General features: G+C 42.1%; 1 protein-coding gene across 1 annotated transcript in view; it reads left to right on the forward strand.

Moving 5' to 3' along the window:
* The window catches only part of kcnq3 (potassium voltage-gated channel, KQT-like subfamily, member 3), a 49,491-nt gene that overhangs the window by 19,408 nt on the left and 7,046 nt on the right, over positions 1 to 23,037 (forward strand). The window contains exons 3-10 of the mRNA XM_062481966.1: positions 18,924 to 19,014; positions 19,216 to 19,342; positions 19,639 to 19,811; positions 20,370 to 20,543; positions 21,018 to 21,128; positions 21,627 to 21,722; positions 21,947 to 22,041; positions 22,547 to 22,573. Of these exons, the coding sequence (XP_062337950.1) occupies positions 18,924 to 19,014; positions 19,216 to 19,342; positions 19,639 to 19,811; positions 20,370 to 20,543; positions 21,018 to 21,128; positions 21,627 to 21,722; positions 21,947 to 22,041; positions 22,547 to 22,573 (894 nt within the window). The remainder of the gene's footprint in view (positions 1 to 18,923; positions 19,015 to 19,215; positions 19,343 to 19,638; positions 19,812 to 20,369; positions 20,544 to 21,017; positions 21,129 to 21,626; positions 21,723 to 21,946; positions 22,042 to 22,546; positions 22,574 to 23,037) is intronic.

Raw genomic sequence — 23,037 nt, forward strand, 5'->3', positions numbered from 1 at the left:
TTGGTGGGGGGGGGGACAGAAATGTACAGACAGAAATGACATACCGAGACAGAGATGATGTCATGTAAATAAGATAAATAACATAAGGCCATTTAGTTTGTTTAATAAAAGAGCAAGCTATATATGCTCTTAGATGTATGTTTTATAGGAAAGGTAACCTTAAATGACTTATTTTGGGGCGGGGCGCCCCCCTAATATAATGGTAGGGGAAACACTGAGTAGACTGACTGGCATATTAAATGACGTGGTCTGTGTATGATTAAAGGCAGGGTCGGTAATGTTGTTCAGATGCACTTGTTATATTTACTGAAATAAACGTCAAATCCTGATAGCAACCAATCAAAGTATAAAGATTTCACAGTAAAATTCAATAAATCCAATATCTGTAGTTAGATCTTGTAGGCTGTAATGTTGTCTAACTGCCCTTTGCAAGGGGTCATGAGATAGAGATGGGATTGTCGATACAACCAAAGGGGAAATCCTGCATCTTGTCATTGCTTAAGTACTCCTGTCACCTTTTTGGCGGCCATGTCACCCTTTCAACTTGCAGTCCAATCAATGACAAGTGTCACTATGCTTTCCTCTGTGACAAGTTAAAGCAATGATGAGTCACAAGGGAACACTCACTGCCTGTGACTCATCTATGGTCTTACTTTGCGTATTCCGAAAATAAGACACCTCACCTCACTAATTGATGATCAGTCTTTGATAAAGACAGGAAAGGGGTCGGATTAATGGGACAGCAGGACATTTATGATGTTATGATATTTATGATAATTGTGGATGCCACTATTGTTGACCTGCTCGAATGGTACAAGGTAACCTGTACGTGAGGTCTACTCGATGTTCCTAAGATGTCTGCGGCACCATGTCAAACTCTCATAGATCACAATATTGAGATAAAACCGCAGTCTCCCAGACGCCACTCGCCCAAACGCTCATAATTACCATGTTTTGCTGTGTGCACATACCAAGCAAGTCTGCGCTCTCATTGGCCAGAGTTGGAAAGGAATAATAAAAGGCAAACGCTATTTTAGCCTGTGATGTTTCTGTTACCATAGAAACTGAAATGCCGAGCGCCGCAGTTGCTCGTTCCCCGGGAATTATGCACATCAGAGGGATGAGAGACAACACATATCTCTGTTTACGTTTCATGCTCTGCTCTCAGCACAGAAGCATGTGTCAGCAGCACAGCCTCCGCACAAGTAGAGCCGGGAACACAAAGAAAACACTCCAGAACGCAACGCCACAGCGAATTAAGACAAGCCGAACTTGAAATGTCATTAGTGCACCAACACCAAAAATATATATACCCGGGGTGAAACGAACGCTACAATAACACGTTCGTTCTAAGATCCATCTGAAATCCCCCCTACCCCACCGACTCACGTAAACGGAACCCCCGGAGCGCGGAGCTATCGCGCTGCTACACCGCCCGCAGTGAGTATGAAGAGGTCAAGCAGTCACGGCGCAGGGCATCCAGCCAGGAATCTTTCTCCTCAGTGCTAGAGCCTCTTGATTTCGCGCTCCATTAGCTTTTCTCACACACGAGCAGGCCTCTTGGAGCTATGACGCACCGCTGAGTTCCTCGTGGAGGGTTCAGAGATGTAGAGGGGGGCTGAAATTTATCTAGCCAGTGATATATTTATCGATGGAAACTGTGTAAACACATACTAGGAATTAATTACCATACTACACTCAATATTCAGTGATTTAATGAAATGCCTCCAGTCCACGCATCTAGACCTCTGCTTAAGTAGGCTTATCTGAACATTTGATCGTTCCAACAGATCTCTCCACAACATCAACTTCAACTGAGTGAATTTGATTTTAAGTTTCGAGATCTGTGTCCGCATGAGCTACTTATTCACACACCTGTCAAGGGTTGTTAGTTAGTCGGTGTTTAAAATGAAATATAAAAAAAAGGATTCTGTGACATTTCAGACAATTGTGACTTGAACCAGCTTGAGCTACCACTACCACAGGAGCATTGGATTGATACTTTACATTACACTGCTGTGCAGTGCAGCCGTCTTGCAAACAGTGAACAAGCTTTCAGGGGAGCGTGTCACTGAGGCAGATGTTCTGTCAGGCTGACTGTCATCTCAGATGGGATTCCTTCTCCACCGGCCTGCGGTTTCACTCTGTTGAGGAGACAGAGACTCAACGCTCTGCTGACAAAAACTGCTAATTACCGTTAGCTTCACGAAAGCAATCTTTGTTTTATGAGCCAATAAATTGGCTAAACCAAGTGATTAGTGGTATGTTTTCCTTATCAGCTTCTCTGATAAGAGTTGTTCCAAACCTCCAAATCCTGGAAAGCTAGCTCTAAATGCCCCAAAAGCCCTCTTAAGTGGTTAGCGGGATTTTATTATGCATTTCAGCAGGGTAATATAGCCCATAAGTAATGTAGGCCTATGTATTTTTCTCCGCAATCTTTTCAGAATAGCCTATAGACAATGCACAATCCCATCTCAGAGTGCTTGTAGACAGCATTGATTTAAAGCTAAGAAAAAAAAACTATGCAACACAGTTGAACAGATTGGACAATCTCTACATGTTGTACTTTAAATGAACAATGCCGTCACAGCACATAGGCCTACTGTTTTTCATTCCCCAAATGCCAGATTAGGGGGGCCTTGTTTTTCGGTGTCGCCTTCTGTGAAAAATCCCTTGAAGTTGAAATGTTGTTTTGAAAGTAATGGTTTTAATTCCAAGGGGAAAGCCCACAGACAAACACAAAGTGAACAACAACCGAAGAAGCGACACTCAACAACAGTTACAGTATGAGAGTCAACTGCAAATGATGGAATATCACAGTTGGGTGGGCAAGAAATATGAAAAAAATGTTGGCACACTGAAAACATACTTTCTTGTCCATCTGGTCACTTAAGAACTTGTGAAAGCTTCGTCATCATCAGTTCAGAGAACTTATTCACGTTTTATTTAGTTTTTTTGTGGAGGCGGACGTGGTTGTTTTTTCCTTGCCTTGTTTCATATTTGATGTTAAATTAGCTACTTCAGGCAGCTACAGTTTCTTCTTAAATTGAATGAGTTCGTTAGCCTCTAAAAAACGCGGAATTGTTATTTTTCAGCTTGAACGTTTGAAGACCCAGTCTGCTTAAAAAAGACTCATTGTTGTTATCTGTAGGGCATTCTGATTTAGTTGCTTCCTCTCATTGAAGTCGTATTATTCATGCCAGGAGTTCATGCTCTTTGTATCAAACTCGTGTTTCGTTGAGTTTGAGAGATTGAGGTCAATCTATGGTTTTCTGAAAACTTTTAGCTACAGTACAACTTCACATTTGATCTCAACTTGTGTTAAGAAGTATTATCTGTACAAGGTTGACTGCTAAATAATGCAAATGTGTGGTAATTTACCCTAAATACTATATTTCCTTTGGTGAATACATTCCAGTCCTCTTTACTGCCAGAAAAGTAAACAAGATAGGAACATTTCTACAAGTAGCTTTTAATTTACTCAGCAAGAAAACACTCCAGCACAAATAGTTTATTATGGGTGTGATTCTGTAGTAGACAAACATTATAAATTGTTGATGAATCATTTGGTACTTGACGTGCTTGTGTGCTGAATTGTTCTCAGCTGGTGAAATGATATCGCATCTAACCAAGCCACTAGAGTCAAATCTCTAAACCCTTGAAGACCCTGAACTTGTTTTGTGATGTTGCAGTTTGGGTGTGGTTGACAGGTTGTCCCTAGAGTGGCTGCACCTCTGGGTAGTTTAAAATGACACACAGAAGCATTCTCATAATCCAATTTAATCAAAAAGGCAATAAGGCATAAAACAAAAAAAAACTATAACGTGAATTACATGTTATTAATTCAATTGGCACAAACATCTACACTTACAAAATTCAACTTTGCTCAATCAAAGTTTCAGCTTGGAATAAAGTTATATAATTGGATGACCCAGTTGTTCAACCAACTTGAGTAGCCATGTCTGTCTTACCAACAAAAGTGGTCCTGAACTTGACCCAAAATATGCAAAGTCTAGGTTTGTCCTGCAGCTATTTATTAGCTATTTTCATCTTGTTACAGTTAATGAATGTGTTCTGCTGCTCATTTTCCATCTCCCACCAGCAACCCCTATATAGTCAGTGGACAATGCATCCCTTTATAGTAGTTTGGTCATGTTGTGAGATGTGATGTCAGAGCTGGTACTATCTTCATAAGCATCTTTCCTCACATTTTTGATGTTGAGAAAAGAAATAGAGAGAACTAGAAACAATCTATGATAAATCTTTGAAAAGAATTGGCTTTTTTTTAACATATTTGCCAAGTTTGTACAGTGGTTAAGAAATCATAAAAAAAAAGAATGAAGAAAAAAGTAGTTAGAATAACAATTACGTTGGAATATTATAATGCATATTAGAAGATCACCATGGGAGCACGTGCTGAGTTTCAAAAAATACCGTATATTGCATAAATAAACTATTTTTTTAAAGAATGGTGCTACATTTTTAGGGTAGCATGCTGAATAATGAACACATCTCTCACAGGCCTAAGAGTAAATGGATTCCATTCAATACAAGGTCAGAGGCATAATCAGCACATTGCATTAATATGTATTAATACACAATGGAGAACATAGATGGATGATGCTGTGAATCTCTTAAACCTGATCTGCATGTAGATATCACATGCTGTAATTTGTAGCAAGTCACTCCACTGGGTACTGCTTGCATTTGTGGCACTTAAACAATAAAATTATCATTTAAACCAACTCGCATGATATCAGATGAGAAGCATCATGAACAGATACTGGACAGTAAGTATGTCGGGATAACTAAAACCATATTCTTGTATGCATTAAATTATGAAAGTTATTAATTAGTCAGGTGGCTGAGCGGTTAGAGAATTGGGCTAGTAATCAGAAGGTTGCTGGTTCGATTCCTGGCCGTGCAAAAATTACGTTGTGTCCTTGGGCAAGGCACTTCACCCTACTTACCTCGGGGGAATGTCCCTGTACTTACTGTAAGTCGCTCTGGATAAGAGCGTCTGCTAAATGTAATTAAAGATATATTGACCAGGAAATAATGACCCTTAAAAAAGAAAAGGCAGTGAAAAAAATCACAATCGAATGTTAGTCATACGTTACATCAGTATTTGAAACCATTTTCGCAGCTGTTTCTAAGTGAAGCTAAAGCCCCATGTCTGACACCCAGACTAGTGTCTCTGCAAGAGGCTCTCGCCTTCAGTTTTTGTAGCGGTGACCAATCACACCTCCACTTGCTCTCTCGATGCGCTGTCAAGATCACGCCGTTAACGGGGCTGGGTCATATTTGATGGCCTTACATGAGGCGATAGCTCACAGTGTTTGCCAACCCCCCCCCCCCCCCTTCCCACCCCCTAGTTTCTAAAACATAGAGATAGTATCCTTCCAGACCCCCGGGATACAAACTGTACTACAGAATCCATCTGTTCCCAGAGCTGCGTTGATGAATAGGCTGCACCACCAGACTATGCCAACCACCGCCCCCTGCCAGCAGGCCTTGGGACTGGGGGACGCGGGGGGCAGTGGGTCTTCTAAGGTCAGATGAAATATACTGGCACAGATGGACAAAGTCTTTGTGGACTTTGTGGCTACTATACGACACCAGACTTGAGAATTGTAAATATTTCACATGCCCTACGCTGTGGTTGCTGGAGAACCTCCACGTGTCATAGGGATCGTGTTTGCATTTACAATGAAGTGCAGATACTCTTATCATCAACTTATGCACTTGAGGTGCTCCTGCATGCCTCTCTTCCTGCACACTCACTCATTTCTTTCTCATCAATATTTATCTACGATGCCCTTGTGGCATCATTTAAATGCCCACTGTGTGTAGACTTTTAGTGGTAATGGTTTACGAAAGGCCATCAAAACACAGGAGCTTCACTATGAACCTCCGTGTTCGAAACTATCTTTGAACAGTTCTGCTTTTTCCAGACCGCGTGTGTCATTCAGAAGCCCTTAGCCTTAACATTCACAGACGTGTTATTGACAAGGGTGTTTGAGGCTGAAGCAGACAATCGATAGTCAAATTGCAAGATGTCTCCAAGCAATTTAAAATCAGTCCGCTAGCATAACTTTGGATTCAATCCCAGTAATGCTGCTTATCATGCCTTATTGTGCCTCATGAGTCCTTGTATAGACAGAAACCAGTCACTTTCAGTGCAGCAGAAGTAAGATACTGTAATTCCATGTCCCTGAAATCACTCTCTACAAACCCTATTCAATGGCCCTAGCAGGAAGGTTGTGCTGATTGCCATTTAAAGTCCCTCCGTTAAAGCAGCTTTTTACTCCATTGATTCATCTACGGTCCCTTTTATGAGAGACAGTAGGCCCTTAGGACAGACAAGAGGTTTAATTGGCTAAGCAATGAATGGCTAGTAGGGTTAACGACCAAATTCTCTAATAGTTGATGTGGCAACAGCCAGCCAAAGAAACGAGTTAACAGTCACGATGGCATTGACTTCAAATGAGTAATTGGCCACTTGAAAAACGTACATTGAGAAGATTGGCGTCAACCTTGACCTTCGTAAAAGTTTGCAGAGTCGATGTATAAACAGCGGCAGATGTGATTGTTCCTTGTAGTTATTTGAATGCATTTTAGCAACACATTAGCATTTTAGCATCTCTTTTTTGTAGTCATGTTTATTGTAGCGACTGGTTATGAGAGATTTAATGCTGATGTAACTTATGTTCTTAGATACACTTTGCAGTGTGTGAATACACACTTAATATGAGATCAACTTTATTGTGCCGAAGGAAATTAGTCTTGGACACACAGTATCTGCTGTTAAAATATAAATAACATAGTACATACATACCTACAAACACACACAGGCTTTCACCCATACACACACACACACACACTTGCACAGACTGTTATCAACCAACTAATGGCACACTGCCTATTGTAGAACACCTGTAGTCATCGATACTGTAACCATATACTGTGGCCTGTTCTCATGCAGTTGTGTTAGTGTAGTGAAATAGAAAGTAAACAACCATGCAATGTATCTCCCGGGAGGCAATTAGTGAAATTAATCTTCCTGCGTGTGGGATACCAGGTGATGTGGAAAAATCTACCCAGAGGTGATTCTAAGCAGAGGTTATATTAGGACATCAACGGGGCCACAGGCTTTGAATGTCAGGCATGTGTGTGATTTTTTATGGCTATACATGGACAAACAGGCCACAGTTACTAAGGACTCAAGGCCAAAGTGGTTGATACCAAGTACCAACCGACTACTGGGCTGGCCGAGTTAGATCAGAAATTAGGGAGAAAATGAGGTGTCAAGGATTGTGGGGAAACTATTTGTTTGGGTGGCAGCTTCGGGCGGTTTATGTCAGTCATCCTCTGATGTCTAAGGCTCGGCAATTTACTCCACTGAACGACTACCAAGTCTAGCTCTTTCCTCCACTTCCACTGAGCCCAAAGACTACAGATGGAGTTAAAAGCTATCCATGTCACCTCCATCACAGGGCCAAATCAACCAACATTGGGTGTGCCCACGGGCTATGCTGGCTAACACTTTTACTGATGGATGGTTTGGCAATTTGGCCATTCTACCAGCTGCCTCGCCCTAGAGACAGCAGAACCGGCCTCGGAAATCATTTAGAAAAAAGAATGACTGGAGGAGGCCATTAGGAAATACGGCTGTGGCTTGTAATAGTGTTATTGATATTGATGCTTTCATTACGGCCTGTGAGATGACCATCGATTGGGCTTGCACTGATGTAAGGGAACCTTTGGGTAAACTCCCAAGGTTTCTGAGAGGTTTATATCAGACTTGGGATTGATATTGATACTTGTAGAGAGGAAAAAGAAGGCAATGTTGAGTGAAATATATGTTCAGTGGAGTAATGGAAGTTTAATTTCAGAATCTTTCATGTCTTCAGCGCCAGGGACAAACATTGTGACAGTTTTAGCCTTGCATGAAAGTATTTAGCTTAAGGAGTGTTATACAAATCAAATTATGAAAGCGGCGTCTCTTTAATAAACGTCTTTCATCTAGAGTCTCTGTATTCAAACAAACAAAAAATCTGACTAGACTCAAGTGACAGAAGGAATTCACAGCTTCCACTTAGACTCTATCACTGTTCGTCGCAGAGATCCTGTGAGGAAGACACACGGGCATTTTTCCTCCAACATATTCATCCAACCACGAGTGAATCCCTACAGCCCTCCCACGCACACTCACACACGCGCTCGCAACTTGGCCGGCGTGATATATGTGTGTGGTTATCATGGGAAATAAACTGTTAAAAGCGGCAGAAATAGCTTCTTCACAGACCGCATGTCGACTCATAAATCTGAATTTGTGGCAGAGGCTTTCTAGTGTCCCTGGGTCTTGCAGAGGCAGGAATAATCTGATTTATTTGTGTAGAAGTATGAATATGTATCATCTACAATCTGTCCCGTTCGCTTTGTCATTGGGTTGTCAATTAGGAAGTACTTTTGATGAAGTACGAATGATGCAATGAATCATGTAATTCTTTAACAAGACTATTTAAACGGACATAATCCGAATCTACTGGTACATCTCTATTCAATTCAGTGAAAAATGGTTCGTAATAGAATGATTTGCCTGTACAGGAGAGGCTTGTAGGAGAGTGTTAGAGGGAGGGAGGCAGAGAGAGCCACCGTCTTTTTTCTATCTACCTCTCTCTCGATCTACCTCTCTCTCGATCTACCTCTCTCTCGATCTACCTCTCTCCTCTCTTTCTCTCCTCTCCCATCTTCTGTCTCTCGTCCCCCCCTAATTATAAATGGGTCTTTGTGGCGGCAGCATCTGGGTGCCGTCATGATCAGAGTCTCTTAATCCCCGGCAGACAGCTCTCCAGACAGAGCCAGAAGGGAGAGTCCTCCTCAGCACCTCCTTCACATGGAGCTCCACTCCGTAACCTCCGAGGCGTGCGTGAGCCTGGGACACACGGTACTGTAGGCTCCGCAGGTGCAGTTTCCCCCTAACGGAGATGCGCTTCCAGCAGGGCGACCCGGTGACAGGGGAGCTCTGAGAGCGCTCTGAAGAGCCTTCAACCTCAGCTCCTTCATTGGACCGGCCACATCTGTCGGGTGCATTGCTATGGAAACAGTTGTGAGCGTGAGCAAGCAGGTGTCGTCATGGTGACCGATGGGAGAACATTTGCGAACACAAAAACATTAGCATGTTGTTATTCTGGAAACCAGTAATGTTAAACATAACAACATGAGATATGAGTTGCAAATGTTGCGACATGATATGTCCTGCGTAAATCAAGATGGCGACTGTCTCTAGCTTGGTGTCGGGCAGTGACCAAGCTAACTGTTTTGGAAGTCATTTCAAATCGTGTCCTACGACACGTGCATCAGTCAAACCCCGTCACGAAACATCACGCGCACGTGCGTCGGGGTGTGGCGATCTGACACAAGTGACCTCCGTTGTCATGGCGATGGAGCGAACTCGGAGCGGTCGAGGGTGTTCTCCTGAGCCGACGTGGTTTCGACCGGGATGACGGAGGATGTTCTTGTGTGTGCATGACAGGGTTCCCTCCTGGGAAAGCAACTGGAACATTCTTCCTTTGGCCCTGGAAATGCTGCCCCGTAGAGTTACAGTACAGGACAGTACTCCACCTGAACCGTGTTCTGTGTACAGTTGGCCATGATTAATGACTGCACCAGACAGTCACCCATTCCATCAAGCCAAGGTGAAGCCGCAGTGATTTCCAGTACAATGACATGGACTTTGGCCATGAGAACCAGTGTTGATCTATGCTTCTTTGTATCCCTGCATGGTAAAATTATATGCGTGAAACAATGAAGCATAAAGTAAAGCAAATACATTTAACAGAATGATATGGGGTTAGAATAGTGAGCCAAACACTGGTCCCCTTAAAGAATATCTAAAAGCGATTATTGATCTTTTATAACTGTGTTCCAGTTGTTTCCCCAGTGTGTTATGAACCTAGATTTATAGTTAATACATGTTTGTGCACATTTCTGAAACTGCATTGGGTAACTTTGTTTAAGAAAAAGATTTTATGACAAGAAGAGATGAACACAAGTCAATCTTTCGATGGCATACAGTAAAACCACCCTGGAAACAGTCTAGTAGTAGAGATAGATTTTATCCCATCTGTTTTTGTGGAAAGGTTAGAACTCTCCCCTGCTCTATTTGTGGCTGCCTTTTCCTGTTTGTTTGTATTGCTCATCTAACACAATTAGCTAGCATGACATTTTCTTTCAACCAAAGTGAATTGAATAGACATCCTCAAACAGAAAAGGGCAATGGAATGTTTTTGTGTTGGGCGCTAGATGAAAAGTGTAGCGTGTACGAGGTTGGAAACATTTATTTGTATACTGAGTTTAACGGATTAAATCATCAACTGTACAGATTTTGTGAATTTGATCATTTTGGTCCTATATTATTCTCTTCCACTTAATGCTGATTTAATGGAATCAAAGATGACTTAATAGAAAATCACACACCGTGATATTAAGCTGGTAAAGACTCAGATCTTGTAATCCAACGAGACTGTATGTACATGGCAGTTTAACATATTATGTCATTACTGCAGCCCCATTCCCTCAAAGGAAATCCTGATTGAATGGCTTTAGAATGCACAACATGCTCACTTCGCTCCATAACATTTTCGCAATCAATCCACAACTATCATTTTCAGGCCCTTGCCACTGTTATCCATGACTGCCTGATAGAATGATCCAGAACGTTTCAGTAACCAACCAGCGACGTTGGCCATTCCCCCTTCTGTTTTTCTCAAACACTACCCTCTACAGCCCTACTTCCCCACTCCAACAAAACAAGCGAGCTCCTCTCCCTCTCAGACTTGACCGTGTCAGAGAGAGTGTTGTCGAGGCGAACTCTACCTAATGAACACAGTCTGGTCAGTGTGTGACACTGATTGCTTGCACCTCTCCTTGGCATCGAGGGCTGTCAGGTGACAGATTATAGCCTGTGATGGAGACCCTGACACCTGACAGAACAGGCCTAAACAGGGTTGTTACCGGTCACGCTCATAAAGTATCAGTTGGTCATCGGTGACTCGCCTGAAACAATGTGAAACTCATTAGTATCTTGAGTTCATAATCAAACTGTTTAAAATGTGAAACGGGTTGAATTTTTCTAATGGAATGTTGAAAATGTTGTTTAAAGGCCTATTATTAACCACTAAGCGCATCTAAGACATCTAAGTCAGTATTACCATTCCTTCTAGTGCCGAGGGGGATGGTAATGATTAATCGTTATGAAATTGGGTCGATGAGTACATTTCCTCAGATAAGTCATTAAAAACAAACAGCCTACCGTTAAAAACAACAGAACTAAGCTTGACCTACTCTAATGGTGGGGGGGGGGGGGGGGGGGTTTGCCATCCTGCCATTTCCCCCTTAATAACTCCAAACAGGCAGTGAAAATGACAGCTCGTCTCTGTTGACTGATGATTGGGTTCCCATGTCATAAGAATTGTATTGATTGATGAGTAAGGTCTGCCCTTGGGAAAGGGTAAATCCAGCCCAATTGTTTCTTATTCACAGTAACCAGGGCTCTCAATGCTGGGCTTCACATCTATTCAGAAACAATTTACATTGACATTTAGTCATTTAGCAGACGCTCTTATCCAGAGCGACTTACAGTAAGTACAGGGACATTCCCCCCGAAGCAAGTAGGGTGAAGTGCCTTGCCCAAGGACACAACGTCATCGAACTGGCAACCTTCAGATTACTAGCCCGACTCCCTCACCGCTCAGCCATCTGACTCCCAATTTGACTTCATTGAAGTCTGATTCTGGCAGCTACATTGGTCAGGTATATTTCCAACTGCCAGCCACCGTGTCTCCTGGCTATTTCCAAGAATGGAAGGTTGAAGAACCATTACTGAAACTAATTTCCTGTGGAATGACCCTAATTATACACAGAGGAAATGTACTCTAATTAACACCCAGGATACGACATTTGATTTACCACTCCGAAATATGAGGTCACTGGAGTGCGTCCGATTTCATTTTTGTCAAATTTGGGTGGATTTTTTTCCATGTCTTAATATGAAGATGGAGGTGCCTGATCCTCACTAGCTACATAGGTATCTGGTGTTTGTGTATGAGAAGAGAAATTTAAATAATGCGTTGATTGACTGTGATTATCTACATCGGGATTACCCCAAGAGCAATGTTGAGTGTAATTTCTAAGTAAAGGCATTCACCATATCATGTTTATTATATCTGTACCAGGTACTTTCAGAAACAACTTTAATCTGTCTTTTAAGATTAGACGCCCGTTAATCCGCTTTCAAATCAGGTAAATCCACTTCGACATAAACATCACCTGAAAAACCAAACTAGCCTGGAGTTACGTCTCGGTGCAGTCGCAGTTCGATATGAGACAGGAAACTGCGAGGGTGACTGATCTGTGTGTGCGGCTCCCATTTCATTGGCTGCCGCCTCGTATCGTCAGCAAAATGAACTGCAATGCCAGGGTAGTCATGACGATAGGTAAAAACTTTACACAATCCCATTTCATCCGAGTGATTTACACAAAAACATTAACTGGATTTATGGTCTGTTTCTGTGATTTTCTGAATTGGCGGGAAGGGGGTGTCTAACGTTGCAGCCTACTTGTTTTGTAGCAATCTACAGGTTTTAATTCTGTCCCAGAGTTATCCTCCCTGGCTTGTTCCCATGGGGCACTGTGGCCAGAGATAACTTTGTGGTACCAATGTTAAAGTCAGTCTGATTAGAAGATGGCCATAACCAGTGATGCGTTTTTTTCCATTGGCTGTTCTTGGGGTGGAACTTTGCCTGTGAACGTATCTACAATTTATAGTTTTTCATGGATAAATAGATATAAATTAAAGGATATATATGGATATTTGATACAATATTGATCATTTGGTGCTGTAAATATTAATGACTCTGGTCTTCAACCCTGGTTCTCAGGGCACACTATCCTTATCTGCAGGGCTTGATAACAACCAGTCATGTAAATAGGTGTGTCTATTAAAACTTAGGCTAGTGGTTCCATTGTGCCCAGAATGATTCGATCACACTTCCTTTCAACACAAATGCGGGGATAAACAACAATGTAAAATGGCCGCCCTCTCCAGGATGACCCTGTAATGTTTCTATAGAGCCATCAGCCGCCACGGGGGAGACCCCACTGCTACACAGTGTTAGAGGAGGTTTGGATGTTCTTGTCTGATGCTGCGTTCTGTATGATCAGCAGATCTAATCAGAGCCACATTATCCCTCCCTCCTTCCCTCCTTCCTTCCTTCCTTCCTTCCTTCCCTCCTTCCATCCTTCCTTCCCTCCCTCCCTCCCTCCCTCCCTCCCTCCCTCCCTCCCTCCCTCCCTCCTTCCTTCCTTCCTTCCTTCCTTCCTTCCTTCCCTCCTTCCTTCCTTCCTTCCCTCCTTCCTTCCCTCCCTCCCTCCCTCCCTCCCTCCCTCCCTCCTTCCCTCCCTCCCTCCCTCCCTCCCTCCCTCCTTCCCTCCTTCCCTCCCTCACACACTGCGGGGAGCCGCAGTGAGACGGCCAACGGTGAAATCCATCACTCCCATCGTAGCGTCCTGTGGCTCCACATCTCAACTGTAAATCTGACCTGCGTCAAGGGGTCTGGGGTGAGCCCAGAGGGACCGGGCGGGGAGGGGGAGGGGGGGTGAACGAGAGGGTTAGAGAGATACAAGGGTATCTGACAGGGTGTCGACTTCATCCAGTTGAAAACGCCTCCTCTTCCTGCCAGGTCATCAATAATGAAACCCCCTGCGAGGATGCAGTGTCAGGCGGGGGCAGGAGCAGATGTGTCACTGCACAACATTTCTACTGTATTTACCACTACTGTACATTCAGTACAGCTGAGCACAATACTCCGAGATTATGGATTATAAGGATTTTCATCCTTAGAAGCGTCGGCATGATTGACCCGTAATATCTTCGGCTTTAATTATTTCCCCTTAATGTGATAATCTAATATTTTAGCCTCAAAGGCTTACAGTACTCTATGCTTCTTTTTCAAAACGCCAAATCCAAGACTCGTCCACCAATTATATTTGTCATTAGGCAGAGCCCATATTGACACGCAGATTTAACACATTGCTATTTTGTTGAGCAGGCAACCTGGTAACAAAGAGGGGAAAGTGTTAAGCTGGCAGCCCTAGTACAGCCGGCATCTCTACTGGAAGTTAAATAAAGATGAATGTATTGTCTTGTCCTTGTGAGTGCTCTCATTACACTGCGCAAGTGCAGTCCTGTTCCCGTATGCTTGCATATTGCCAAGCAAATTAACTGTCCAAACTGCATCGTCTGCAGTCGTTTATTGAATCTTTCTCCGTAAATTGGTTGTTAGGAATACCCAGAGACAACATAGCCGCAAGGGGAACATGCAGATATCTGCCTCCACAAGATAGAACTCAGGGATCATCCGATATACCTTGAGCTGTGTTCCAACAGGTCAAGACATAGAGTTTGTCTTCTCCTGATAGGAAGATGACCTCGGATATACGGTCACATGATGGTGTGACGTACACCCGTTTATTGATAGTTAAAAAAACTCTTGGCTTCTGTGAGTCCCGGTGGTGTTTTACTTGTTGTGGAATCTGCACATTGACGTGACTGGGATGTGGAAAGGTAATGAAGCTCATTTTTACCATATGTCTGCCTTTCAAAACCTATTTCTTACTGCCTCCATCCTCATTCAAGCGATGGAGGTAGTCCATCTCTGACACCAATGCAGCCTAGTATGCCAAGTATTTTTGTAACAAACACAGTGCTGAACACAGAAATGTCCACCATGGGATCAAATTACTACGTCACAAAAAACTTCCAGATAGAACGCTGAGGTTTCCCATGGAACACTTCTCAGTTGTTGGAACCTCAAATGGTCCATTCATTCATCGTAACAAATGGTTCTGGTTACGAAATCACTATCTGTATATGAACCTGACCCCACCGTTTACAGAAGAAGGCATCTTTCACGTTAAATTCTTTAAGCCAGATGATTGCATAAAGGAGGGACCTGTTTTCTACGCTGTCTGTCTTATTTCCCAGGGGAGTACAGCACAACAGACATTGTGACAGGAGGAACTCAAGCAAGTCTAAAACCATGGTAACCGTGCCAGCACTCCGCTGGTTTATTGGGTCATCCGCTGTTGCACCAGCATTGTGTCGTACCAAAGAGACAGAGATACAATAGAACACCATGGTAACTTAGGAAGTTATTTTATCAGTGTTTATTTTACAATGATCAGTACCATGTAGACTTAAAGGTGATCTTTGTAATCATCTTGTATTTTGTTATAACCTATAATTATTGTGAATACCTTTTTCCCTTCGTCTGGTTACACCCACAGTGCAAAACTGTGGATTCTAAAAGTGTCATCCTGTGCGATGCCAAGTGAAGACTTTTACTTATTTGAGTGAGGAGTGATTTTGTTCAGCTGTGGAGCTCAGAGGGGTATATACGGGTCATGTGTGTGGGTGAGCTGGTGCTTTTTTGGAGAATAACATCCTGATTCCTCCTCCATCTCATCCCAAGATAGGAATCGACCAAGATCCTAACTACATGCCATCAATTCAAAACATTGTGGCACGTTTTATAAATCTATCTTGTTGCTGGGTAAAATAGCAAACTCAGTCAAGTTGATGGAAGTAATTGGGAAATAATAATCAAGCGACTATATCCCTCTCAATGCCTCTTACATTATAAGTCCATAGATTTACTCCTCTGCTCAAGACAGACAAAAGGGTAGGAACCAAATATGAAGCCCAGATTGGTACTGCGTTTTCCTATACCAAATAGATTTCAGTTAGTTCACTAACAGGCTGGTCCCTTTTGTAAGAATCTCATGATTGCCAATCACCCCAGAGATTGGATTCCATGCCTCATTTGGCGTGCTAACACGAAGGTAATGGAGCGTTTCCGTGGTAGCATCCAGGGTGCAATATGTGTCTAACTCGGACTCTTTCAGACAATAACAGAACAGACTGGAAGTTTGGAAAACTGAGAGGGCATTTGAGGTCTGTCCATAAACTGTACTCCCCGTTGCCCACTAGGGGCAAAGCATAGCTTGCACTACTTTTGAATTGCTTGGAATTTTAATTCTACATAGATTGAGCTGTAAGAGGGGGTCGTGTCTATTTAATTCCACGTCATTTGATTTGCACCATTATGTAAATTGCTGACGCTTACTTGTTGTTCAAGTTCAACTGAATGACGCTTGTATTGAACTCTGCAGCACTGTGAATGTTGTCTTTGTTGAAACTCTTGATTTCTATTGTTTTATAGACCACTCCTTTGACTTGCCTCTCGTTATTGAGGAAACAGCTGTAACTGACATTGACGAAACTGTGCCTTATTGAGCAAACTGATTGAAGCAAGAACAATTATTGACTTATTGCAAACCTCCATTCATGGTCACCAGATATATCTTGGACTAGTCTGCTGTATTGACTTAACAATGGCCTTAACAGGCCCTATCTGGATTAACAGTGTCCTTTGGTTGACTTTAGTTAGACTGTAGTTGCTATGTAATCTGTAAATAGGCAGATCGGAGGGGACACAATTACACATAATTGAACCTTACAGAAGACCTGTAAAGCAAGTCATTTCAAGTCAGTCAAGGGAGGAAAACTCAGTTTAATTGTTTTTTTAAGGTGAATTATGTAGACTGTGTGACTGTGCTCTGCTGGTAAAATATTCATGCTGTTATGGTGTTGCACTTCAGAACTCACCAGTGGCGTCTGTGCTGCCTAATGGCTACACAACAAGGCCATGAATGATTTAGTTGAATGAAGAATCTTGAGGGGAAAAGTGCTGAGCATTAGAGAATTAGGTAGGGCGGAACTCTCGGAGGCATTCCTTTACTGAGGACTCCGTGCAGAATGGTAGCTGTCTCGAGCGCAAAGCTAAAGTATCATAAAAGGTTCATCAACAATTTACTATGAAACTGATGGCTTTGAAGTTGCCAAAGCAGAGCGGAAAGGAATGGGATTTTCTTGACAATTCGTGGAATATTTTCCACTCAGAAGTGTTGGGGACGTCACTGATTTATCAGCTTTCTCACTGTGTGGTTTTCAGTAAGTTCCTCAATCCCTGTCTTGTAACCTTGAAATTACCTTTCCCGTCCTTGTCCTGTAACCCTAATATAAGCATTTTGTATGTTTTGGAATAATTTTGTACTTATTCAAAACAGGCAGTTCTGGCAGTGTTAAACCCTAAAACCATTTCAATGCAATCAACCAAATGTCACCTGTTTAAAGCAAAACATATATAACAGTTTGTTCTTGGAGGTGACTTCCCTTGACTTTCAGTCAGATTTAGTGCAGAATTTGCCGAATGCAGAATTTGGTTCTTCTCTTAGTTAGCTTAGTATATCACTCTTCCAATCCCCCATGAATTTACAGCAGTTGTCTGCAATTAGCTCAGCATGGGTTCCAGTCTAACCTATAATTGACATTATATATAAACCACAGACCTATCAATTAGTATTTCACTGTATACTTTTCACGATTTCAATCCTTGTAAAACCTTCCTGCAGCTAATTGCAAATGGCCGCCATACTCCTGACAAACCTGTATGTATCTGAGATGTGCATTTTCCGGGCTCCAGAGTTGAGGAATGGGATGTGCTGAAGGATATGGACCATGTAACCTTTGCAGAAATGCTTAGCTGGAGAGCATTGTACAAACCACATTGGGCGAATGATAATTGACAGTCTGGATCCTTGCGGTTGGAGGAGTTTTAGTCTAAGCTGAATCAGCTGAATTGAGAACTTATTACCGTAGTCATATTCATTTATGTAATATATGACTCACTCACAACTAACAGGGTATTTGTAGTGTAGAGAATGATGTCAAGAATGATACAACACGGAGATACAGTACGATTTACATGTGATTAGCATCATATAGCATAAGATTAGTTTAACTTTAAGAACATCATTGAAATTAGCATATCTAAGGACAGTATTAGAATGTTAAATATATCATAGAGTACAGGAGGAACCAATTAAAATAATATGAATGCCGTCCAATTTTATATTAAACTACAGAGAAGCAAAGTCGAAGGGATTCCCATCAGGAGATGATGTTCCAGGAAATCTCTCTGTGTACTCCACAGTGCTGGCCAACAAGTTAGAGAAAAGTTATTATCGAGAATAATCTTATATAATATAATATATAATATAACCTTATTATTGAGACATTTCTGTTCTGGTTGGCTACTCGAGCACTAATTCCTGTAGGGCTTTCTCCTGTAAGTGATGGATGCATCTACTGGCTCCATTGGATTTGGCTGCCGGCCTGACTCTAGCTCACATCCTGTTAGTTGGCACCAAGCAGAGACAACTTCTAGCCTTTTGGGATTTCCATGTAGCAACCCACAGGCCTTTAGCATACTGTATACCCAGAGGCTTAAATCACTATTAATAGACCACTACTAACCGTGCCAAATTGTTTATGATGAATTCGTTTTTTAAGAAGTGATTTTATGTACTGTAAGACATTAAGTATTGATTTCATACAGTACGTGACTTGTTTAAGTTCAGTGCTCCACAAGTGCCAAAACTGTACTGTACGCCCAAGATGTATATCATTAGTAAATAGCTTTGGTTGCACATCCAAAGTCAATTTCTTCATGTTGGTTATTCAACTAAAATGTATATTTAAAAAGTTACTGGATTTCCTCGATTAGATTTGTGAATCACAAACTGCTGTGCATGGGTTCCCCCTAGTGGCACGGTGGAATGATTGCAATAATTTCAATATTACTAGACACAGAAAAGCCTATCGTTATTATGAAGTCAGTTGGGTCAGTTACTTACAGATGATCAAAGACAGGGATCATAAACATTGTTACTACAACATATTAGAACAAAAACAACAAAAATGTTTCTCATGAAGGTCTTATTTTCTTTGTCTACAGATTTCTGATTGTGCTGGGGTGTTTGATATTGGCTATTTTAACAACTTTCAAAGAACACGAAAAGGACTCTGCCCACTGGCTTGTCATCCTGGTAAGTTACCTACATCCACAAAGAGATCATGTTACTTCTGTATATCTCACTCTCACTAATAATAATAATAACTTTCTGCCACAGTACATTCCTTGTTTGTGTGAACTTACATGGTGAAGAAAGCTGGTTGGATCCATCCTTATTACATGAAATATACAAATAAGCCTTTGATAAACTTTTTTTTCTGTTTGATTTTCTCAGGAAACCTTCACCATCTTCATCTTCGGGGCAGAATTTGGGCTGAGGATATGGGCGGCGGGGTGCTGCTGTCGATACAAAGGATGGAGGGGGCGGTTAAAATTTGCTCGCAAGCCCTTGTGTATTTTAGGTAGGAGAGGTGCACCGCGCTGCAGGAGCTTCTGTTCTTGGTTGTACCCACAGCACACAGAGAACACACTATAAGAGCACTGGAGTCTGTTCGGTTCAAACATACAAGTATGGTAGTCATTTTCAACGTGAGATTTTTTGTAAAGCATCCAGTTAGAAGACATATTTGACCTAATGTCGTATCAAATAAAAGAGATATCTAAATAAATGGTTTGAATTTCACAATCCCCCCCCACACACACACACACACCACCACCACACATCCTATTACAAAGTATTGTTTTCCTTCTTTCCCAGACATCTTCGTGTTGATTGCGTCTGTGCCGGTGGTGGTGGTGCGTAACCAGGGCAACGTGCTGGCCACGTCCCTGCGCAGCCTACGTTTCCTGCAGATCCTGCGAATGCTTCGCATGGATCGGCGCGGGGGCACCTGGAAACTTCTGGGCTCTGCTATCTACGCACACAGCAAGGTACAGAGACCCTCACTGTACTGTTTTAAGGACACCCTTTACGCCCTGGAGTGTTCGAAGCATGCCAGACCAGCCTAGGTGCATTTCTGGAACAGGTGGAATGCTGTTGTTTGCGTGCTGGTAGAAGCTTGTTCGTGAGTAGAGTTGCAGTTGTGGTGGTTGTTTGAATTTTTGGGGTCTTTAAAGACCTTTCATTAACTCAAACTCATCACGTAAAATACATGTTTTTTTTATCTTCAGTCTTCATCTAAGTTATGTACAAATCAAAGTGTTCCATAATGTGGAGAATATTAAATTATGAAGATTAGATAGGTCATATCAATGTAATGATGTGAGGTTTGGAGTCGCTGTTTAATGTCAGGGTCAACTAGGCATATTCGTAGCATATTGCAGTCTGCACAGAAACTGGATATTGCAGGATGATCCGTATAAACCATCAATGATCCACACATATTCACAGAGCACTGTCGTGTGTAGAAGGCCTGTTGAAAGCCTCCTGTACATTAAACCGCACAGGAGGTATCGACCTGTATATGGTAATCTGTGATGTTCCTCCAGGAGTTGATCACTGCCTGGTATATCGGCTTCCTGTCGCTCATCCTGGCCTCCTTCTTGGTGTACTTGGTGGAGAAGGACGACGTCACCATGGACGTGTCTGACCCCGACAACCCCACTGCCCAGCCCAAGCCCCAGGACTTCGACACATACGCAGACGCTCTTTGGTGGGGCCTGGTACGTGTGTAGTTATATACTTGTAGCCGGTGTGTGGTGAAACTCACTCCTCAAGTATGTAACATGCCACCCGCGTCAACGAATTGCTAGCTTTTCGTTGGCGTAGTTGGTAGTGGTGGCGCTTGGGAAGTCAGAGGTGGCAGGTTTGACTCCCGGTGGAAGCGAACATTGGCCCGTATGCCTCTGATGGAGATTGCAAGACCACGTCTGTTACATACTCACACACGCTTGGAGTGGAGGAGATCTATAACTTTCATGATTCTATAATTGTGTGTGTTATATATAAAAACTCCTAAATTTTGCAACTGAATTTTGAGTCTTTGCAAGCATAATTCTGACCCAGATCTTTTTATTATATATGGTTTTATAACGACCTGTATATCATGTTGAACTACAAAAAAAAACATAGCGTCCCACAAGGCATCTTAAATAAGGCCATGGTGTTAACGAATGAATGTCATGTTTCATGTGTAGATCACGTTGACTACGATTGGCTACGGCGACAAAACCCCCAAAACGTGGGCTGGGAGACTGTTAGCTGGGACGTTCGCTCTGATTGGAGTATCCTTCTTCGCTCTGCCTGCGGTGAGTATACCGCAGGATTGACTGTGCTGGTCTGGCTACTTTCACATTGACACTTTTTTTTAAGGATGTTTCCCAAGGCAAGTTAGTCAATAGCATGTTATTATTTATAATGACGGCGTAGCAAGGTTCAGCACAGCGTGAAGGGTGATCTCAACGTTTTTGACCTACTACAGTGTTCCGAACAACTTACGTTCTAATTTAATTGTTATCTTTATGGCTTCTAAGTACCAATGACACTGACACTACTACTTAAATAACTACTTACTTAAGTCTTAAAATCACTGATAGAAACAACACGCAGTTAGGTTATTTATTTCAAAAGAGGCAAATGCTTCATGATTAGTCTATGAATATACATCTTCTCCTTGTGGATGTACCTTCCCTTTGGCTATGTGTGGTTGATAAACCGAGCACACCCCATGGGGGATCTACAGTTGATTAATGGTGTCTTTTTCAGCGATGGGATCGGTAGTTAATTACTTCTGTCTATCCCTGCAGGGCATCCTAGGCTCAGGCCTAGCTTTGAAAGTTCAGGAGCAGCACAGACAGAAGCACTTTGAGAAGCGCAGGCATCCTGCCGCTGGACTCATCCAGGTGAGCTAATGATGCGGACCTTAGTGACGTGGATCTTAGTGACGTGGATCTTACTGAGGACAACCTAACCCTAATGATGCGGACCTTAAAGGCCTTTGCACACTGAGTCCAAAATTTGTGTCCGAAATGTTTTGCACGTTAAAAAATAAATACGACCTCACGTTATGTCAATCATGCTTACACACTGCCTCCGTGAATTGTAGCATTGCTTTTTTTCTGTACAGTCTGCCTGGCGATATTATGCCACCAATCCAATCAGAGAAGACCTTATTGCCACATGGAGATTCTATGAGACTATAATCTCACTTCCCTGTTTCAGGTAAGTGATGTATACCATAGCTTCTGGCCATTATAAAACGGATCTATTAAAGCACAATGTTTTGCTCGTTTCACATTGTAAAACCTGTGGTGATACTGTATAGTTGTGCTCATGCTGTATTTGTGGTCAGTGTCATTTAATTATTGATTTATATATATATACACTATAATTTGTTAGTTTAAATTATCATCATCATTTCTTCAATTTACTTTTTTCCTGTTCTGTTTTATTCTTTAGTTTGCATGATTAACTTTATCCTGAATCCATTGGAGACCTTGGTTTCCACTGGAACAGGATTTCCCCGTGACAATACAAGTTATACATCTGTGAGGTACAGATGTCCTCTGGTCTCCCTGATCCCGACCACACTGGTTCACAAAAAATAAATGAATGAAAACAGACAGAAGGTGTATAGTGTTGTTACCGTCTGTCTGAACAACAGACTTTGTTGTTTTAATCGGCAAAACAAACTTTAATAACTAACATTTTCTATTTGTGTCCTCAGGAAGGACAATTTGGAGGGCATAGCAAGGTAAGTCTCCATTCTTTGAGCCCTGATGATGAGACACGTTTCAAACATACGGTATACATATCCAACGTTTCTGATGGCATTTTAATGATCTCTTTAAGCCAGAAAGAGTAATGATAAAATCTTAATATTCCCTCTTCAAATAACTTCAGATAGTAAATCAGAACTCGTATCAATTTCCCTGCAAAGTAGTGGCTAATGGTTCCGGTAAATATATGTTCCATTATGGACACTCACATATCTTGCTCTTTAATGAAGATGTCTATCATATCAGACACTTTATGACATAATTGTTGAGATTATTTCAGAATCGCATTAGTGAGTCCATTAGTTTGGTTTAAATAATGAATGGCAGCTGCATCATCCAGAGAAAGGGGTAATGATGAGTCTTGGGTTGTTTAATTTTATTGCTCCACATTTAAAATGTTACAAATGTAGTATTGAAAAACAATGACGTAAGGGACCTG

Source organism: Osmerus eperlanus, chromosome 16, assembly GCF_963692335.1.
Source record: "Osmerus eperlanus chromosome 16, fOsmEpe2.1, whole genome shotgun sequence".
NCBI classification, from domain to species: domain Eukaryota; kingdom Metazoa; phylum Chordata; class Actinopteri; order Osmeriformes; family Osmeridae; genus Osmerus; species Osmerus eperlanus.